Source organism: Onychomys torridus, chromosome 11 (assembly GCF_903995425.1).
Source record: "Onychomys torridus chromosome 11, mOncTor1.1, whole genome shotgun sequence".
Taxonomy (NCBI): domain Eukaryota; kingdom Metazoa; phylum Chordata; class Mammalia; order Rodentia; family Cricetidae; genus Onychomys; species Onychomys torridus.
The window spans coordinates 66,507,463-66,513,962 of NC_050453.1; the positions used below are offsets into that span (position 1 = coordinate 66,507,463).

A 6,500-nucleotide genomic window follows, 5' to 3' on the forward strand; every position below is an offset into this window, starting at 1 on the left:
TGTGTGAGTAGTAACTAATAGATCCTATCCCTGGCCACAGGGCCCGTGTGCACATGGCTGGGGAATTGCACTCTGCAAAGCTGTCTGTGGTCTCATCTCCATAGCCATTCTCCTCTGAGCCATTAATCACATCAATTGTATGGCTTTCCAGCAGGCTTGTGTCTTTCTCTTTCTTCCCTCCCTCCCTCTCACCCTCCTTCCCTCCCTCCCTTTCTTCTTCTTCTTCATCATCTTCTTCTTCTTCATCTTCTTCTTCTTCTTCTTCTTCTTCTTCTTCTTCTTCTTCTTCTTCTTCTTCTTCTCCTCCTCCTCCTCCTCCTCCTCCTCCTCCTCCTCCTCCTCCTCTCTGTCTCTCTCTCTTTCTTTCTTGACAGGGTCTCATGTAGCTCAGGCTGGCCTCAAACTTACTAGGGTAGTCAAAGATGACCTTGAACTTCTGATCCTCCTGCCTCCACTTTCTGAGTGCTAAGATACATAACAACAGGTCTGTGCCATTCTGCTTGGTTTATGAAGTGCTAAGGCTGGAACTCAGGGCTGTGTGCACACTAGGTAAGTGCTCCCCCTATGGAGCTAGGCCCCCAGCACCCTGTTAACTATTTTTCACCTTTTGAAGATACAGTAAATTCGCTAAAACCCACAAAACTAGTAATACAAAAGTTGTTCAAAGTACTACCCAAAAGCTAGGGCCTCCATGTGGACGGTTTCCTCACCTGCCAGGGATTCCTGGGTCTGCTCTTAGCCTTCTTTACCCCAAGGGTGGAGCCGAACAAGCATCTGTGGGTGTTCACTAAGTGCACTGTGGAGGGACATCTCTGCAGAGTCACCCTTCCCTGGGCTGAGAAGATAGGAAAGCTGTGTGGGATTCCCACTCTATCAGTTCCCCTGCATTTGCCACTGTACCCCCACCCTGGAGTCCTCTGTTCTTCCTCTAAACACCCCATGACACTCCATGACACCTGGGCTGTTGGGATAGTCAGCCCCAGAACGTCTGCTACGCATAGCTCAAGCCTGGCATGGTTCCAGCCCAGCCCAGGGCCTGACTGATGTGCAGAGTGTCTCTGAGCCAGCTGGCAGGGGTTCCTACCTACCTCAGGCACTCTTACCAGGCCTCAGCCGGCTCTAGGTTGGCCGTTCTGTGGTCCCTGCCCAACATGACTTCTGGAAGGCTCTCAGACATTCTGACACCTCATTCTGTCTGACCAGGCAGGCAAGGTCATCTACCACATGCCCTGGAGCCTTTGGCTAGTGCCGTGGTGGCTTGGCCAGCCCCAGCCAGCTCCAGTCCCTCTTCTCAAGTGACTAATAGGCCCTGGACATGGTCACCTGCCTCAATGTTGAAGAAGCCACTGAGTAGACAAGGAGGCTGCATCCTGCAGCCACATGGACATGTGTGCTTAAGGAAGAGGACACAGGTTCCTCTCTGGCCTCCTGGGCCTCCAGATGCTGGAAATAGAGAGCAGCATCTTCTGGGAAGGACCCAGCCAGGACCAAATCACACCTGTTCCATTACTTTCCTTGTCGTTGTGACAAGAGCTGATAAAGAAAGGAGGGCTGAATGGGTCACAGTTTGAGGGTATAGTCCATCGAGGCAGGGCAGGCACAGCCTTGGGGCCTTGAGGCAGCTGCTCACATCCCATCGCAGTCCATCACAGTGCGGAAGGCAGGCAGCAGGAGCATAAGACAGCTGGTCACATTGCATTCACAGTCAGGAAGCAGAGAGAGATGACTGTTCATGCTCAGCTGACTTCCCCCTTCTTATTCCACTCCAGCCTGTGGGATGGTGCTGCTCACATTCAAGGTTGCTTTTCCCACCTCTATGAACGCCATCTTGAAACTCTGAGCAGACAGGTCAGAAGTTTACCTCCTATGTGATTATAGAGCCTGTCAAGTTGACAGTGAACACGAACTCTCACACCCAGGGACACCTGGGAAGATCCTTCTCAGACCGGGAGGGAGCATTCATGACTGGCTGGAGAAAGAGCATTCTCTGGGATGGTAGGACAGACAGACACTCTGTGGCAGTCTCAAAGCAGAAATGCGCAGGGCTTTCCACCTGCCAGGCTCACTGTGAGATTCTGGGTGAAGATTCAGAAGCATCTAAGGGTTGCTCACCTCCTCCTGGTTTCCTCGGAGGACCAACGCCTAGTCCTTGATCTTGTAGATGCATTTGCTGGCCCACAGAGCCCTGTCTGTATTAGTTTTCCTGTTGCTCTGACATTAACCACCCAAGAGAAGAGGGATTTATTTTGACTCATTGTTTCTGAGAGTTCAGTCTGCTGTCCTTGGTCCTACTGATTTCAGGCCTGTGGTGTAACAGAAGGTCATGGTGGTGAGAACATGTTCAGAAGGATACTGTTCGCCTCTTGGTGGACCGCAGGCAGAGCACAAGAGAGGGACTGCGTACTGTGCAAAACCTTCACAGACCGCCCTCGAGTGACCTACTTCCTTCAATGAAGCCCCACTCATAAATTTCCAGACCCTACCAGCACAGCGCCACCTGCTGGGGACCAACTGAGCCAACAGGGGACATTTCTATTCCTATCAAGACACTCAGGTCTGGGATGTGGCTCAGTAGCGGATGTGTGTGAATCCCTGGGCTCTGTCCCCAGCCATTTGTAAACTAGGCATGGCATGGCGCTTGTGATGGTTAGCTTTAATTGTTAACTTGATCAAGCTCAACTCACCTGAGCAGAGGCTGGGTGGGTCTGTGGGGGACTGTCTTAACTGAGTTAATAGGTGTGGGAAGACCCGGATAACTGTGGGCAGCACCATTCCCTAGGCAGGGCTCCCAAACTGTATAAAAGTGGAGAAGCTGAGCTGAGAATAAGTGAGAAAGGAGTAAGCATGCGATCATTCATTTCGCTCTGCTGTTGATGGGGATGCGATGTGACTAAATGCTTCAAGTTCTGGCACTGTGATTTAACCTGGAAGTAGAATACAGTAAACTCTTTCTCCCCTAAGTTACTGTTGGTTAAAATATTGTATCATGGCAACAGAAATGAACTAGGACCATGGGCCAATCTGTGATCTAAGGACTCAGGAGATGGAGGTAGGAGGATCAGGAGTTCAAGGCCAGCCTGATATATATATATACATACACACACACACACATCTCGAGTTCAAGGCTGTCCTGGGATAGTAAAACCCAGAGGGGGGGGGGAGGAAGGAGAGAGGGGGGGGGAAGGATAGGGGAGGCAATGTTCAAGCATCAGTCCAACCATGCTATGTGTCCTCATGACATCATTACCCCATGGTAACCTGCTCCACCACAGAGGCTCTGCCCCTTACTTTGCATTGGAAGCAGCTGGAAGCATGTTCAATTCACAGCTCTCTGGGTTTTGGTCTACAGGACTCTAATTCAGCCATTGGGAGGTCAGACACAGATTCTTGCATCTCATAAACTCCCCAAAGATGCTGCTCTATGTGCACCAGGACTTTGGAGAATCTGCTCAGCCTTCCCATCCTTCTGATCCACAGGTCCAGAGTACCCAAGCTTTCAGCACACAGTGACAGATGCAGTTATTGACTTAGTTTCCAAACACTGTTGTCCACCAAGCAGGGGACCCCAAGAGCAGACACCTGTCTGATGGTTCGCAACTGGAGTCCCTGGGCCTCCCATAGACCTGGCATAGTGAAGGTACTCGATATGTGGCCAATGAACTGGTGGATGGACCAATGTTGGCACAGTCCCTCTGCATATAGACTTGTCCTTGACATCTCTGTAACTTTTCAGTTCCATGTCTTCTTCCGGGCCTTCTACACTCTCTGCCTTGGTATTTGTAGGGGAAACACAAGGCATATGATTCAACTCCCACTTTACAGTGAAGTGGAAGCCACGAAGTAGAGTGAGGAGAGGCAGTTTACTGAGTTAGCACAGACAGGAAACACAGAGGCAGGATGTGTCTGCCTAGCTCACCTTCATAGTCTCCAACCACCTGACCCGTCTCAAGGCGTCGGTCAACCCCAGGCAGGCTCAGGGGCCAGAATGAAGAGGCAAGGAGGTGTGTGTGTGTGTGTGTGTGTGTGTGTGTGTGTGTGTGTGTAACACAAGGGATGGGCCTGGCCAGGTCAGCAGAGGGTACAGAGGTCTGGGAAGGTAAGAAGGTAAGTCATATGTGATGTGTTTCTGCCCTGTTAGTAGCACCAGCATCTTGTGGGCTGGTGAGAGTCTTTGGAGGTGGGGTGAAAGACAGGGCAGGCTACAGCCCAGAACAAGGATAGTGGGAGTCTAGGAGAAAGTGACCCTGGGGAGCCCCTTTACTTGGATGCCATTGGTTTTGTTTTGTTTTGTTTTGTTCACAGAGTTTTATATGGCCTCCATCTTTCTATGTAGTTGAGGATGATCTTGATTCTCCTGCCTCCTCCCTACTGGATTTATAGGCATGTGCTACCACACCCAGCTTCTGTGGTGCTGGGGACCAAACCCAGGGCTCTTATGCACACTGTGAGGTACTCCACCACCTGAACCATGTCTGCAGCCCCGCTGTTAGGAGTTGATAGGAAATGTTGTCCATAGGCTCACATGTTAAACACTGGGCCTCTGGTTGGTGGTGCTGCTTTGAAAGGTTCTGAAAGCTAGGAGCCAGGAGCTGAAGAAATATCTCAGAGGCATGGCTCTTGCCCAGTGCGTGCAAGACCCTGGTTTCCATCCATGTCCCAACCCTGGCAAAGGTGGAGTTCAAGGAGCCAGTGCATACGGGAACTGGGGTTAAAGGGTGGTGATGGTGGCTGCCTGGGTCCAGGCTCCATCCTGATCCAGTGTGGGGCTCTTCTCTGCAGGCTGTGAGGGGCTGTGGGACAACATGAGCTGCTGGCCCTCCGCGGCACCCGCACAGACTGTGGAAGTGCAATGTCCGAAGTTCCTCCAGATGCTCACGGGCAGAAACGGTAACCATTCAGCACCAAGCGCCCTAACCAGAGGTTGAAATGGCTCCTGGATGGGAACTCAGGCTCCAGGAATCTCTGAGGACAAGCAGTGGGTGAAATGACCAGGAGAAACCTCTGGAGACTGGAATCCTTGCGTGGGTGTGTGAGAGCACAGTTTCCAGGGTCCCAAGGAAGGAACCAGGAGACAATGTCTTTAGGGAAGTCTGAAGAAGGCTGAGACCAGTGAGATGGCTCAGCATGCTAAAGATGCTTGCTGCCCAGTCTGTGGATCTGAGTTCGATCCCCGTGACCCACATAAAGGAAGGGGAGAATTGATTCCCACAAGTAACCTCCACACAAGTGTCCAAAAAAGTAATAATTAAAAAGGAAGAGGTGGAGGAGAGGGAGGATGTGGAAGAGGAAGAGGAGGAGGAGGAGGAGGAAGAGAAGGAGGGCGGAGGAGGAGGGGAGGAAGAGGAGGCAGCAGAGGCTAAGATGTGCCTTGTGTCCCCAGTTTCGGAATGTTTTCCCCTTCTTCCATATTTCTGTTCTCTTAGCGACCAGCCACCTTGCTTCAGATACCCCACAGTGCCAGCCTCTGAGGCCAACTGCCTCTAGAACACTCACTTTCTGTGCCCATTATTCTGGGCCTTGCTGGTAACCGGAAGTGTCCCTGGGTGCCTTGGCCTCCTGGCGGATGCCTTACCTGAGTACATCTGCAGTTTGGGATGATTACCAGCATGTGCTGCCCTGCCCGGCTTTCGTGGGTGCTGGGCATCCAAGCCTGGGTGCTCACGCTTGTAAAGTAAGCTTTTTACCCACCCGGCCTCTCCCCAGCCCTGGGGGTCAGTTTTAAACATCTTCCTTTGTTCTTTCTCCTTCTCCTCTCTTCCACAATCTCTTCACTAACCTCTGAAACTCCACACTAGGTGTTCCTGTCATGCTTACACCTTCAATCTTACCAACAGTCTTTCCTTGTCAGGACCCCTCGTGGGCATTTGGGTCTGTGAGGCTCAGGACTCAGGCCATTCATGCATCCATGGTTGGCTTGGAACAATGTGCTGGCCAGGTTCCTGTTGAAAAGGCCTGTGGTTCTCCTCTCTACCAGCCATCCCCTCAGAGCCTTCTCAGAGCAGACACACCTATCCTTCCGCAGTGTGGGTAGGAAGAACCACAGCCTGTGGGCACAACGGTGACCAGAAGCTTGTCCAATCATAGCCCTCCCAGTTAACGGCTTAAACTCCTGCCCTCTTCATTAACTAGAAGACATCTGAGTTGTTGGCGCTTCACTGCCAAGTCAAGTTTTGTTCTGCTACAGCTTGGCCTGCTACCACATGGTGTCGCTGTGGGGACGCAGGTTTACCCTGAGGCCCTGCTTTCTGGGTGCTGGCCTGGCTCCCGGGTTGGTAGGAAGATCAGCTCTCTGGGTCAACTCATACCTAGCCTCAGGGAGTTGGCTGACCCAAGAGCATAGGTCAGGAGCTGTCTGGGCCTGCTAGTCACCAAGAACTTTTCTGTCCCATAGCTCTGTCTTGGCTCTGACTGGACATTTGCCCTCTGGCCCTCCAGAGGGGAAGGCTCCCCACAGTGTGTCCCCAACCCCAGAGAAACATGCTCGTGGACACCAGTCAGTG

The 6,500-nt window shown here is 51.9% G+C and overlaps 1 protein-coding gene across 1 annotated transcript in view; it reads left to right on the plus strand.

Moving 5' to 3' along the window:
• Sctr (secretin receptor) overlaps positions 1-6,500 on the plus strand; it is a 48,056-nt gene that overhangs the window by 14,257 nt on the left and 27,299 nt on the right. The window contains exon 3 of the mRNA XM_036201987.1: positions 4,780-4,887. Within this exon, the coding sequence (XP_036057880.1) occupies positions 4,780-4,887 (108 nt within the window). The remainder of the gene's footprint in view (positions 1-4,779; positions 4,888-6,500) is intronic.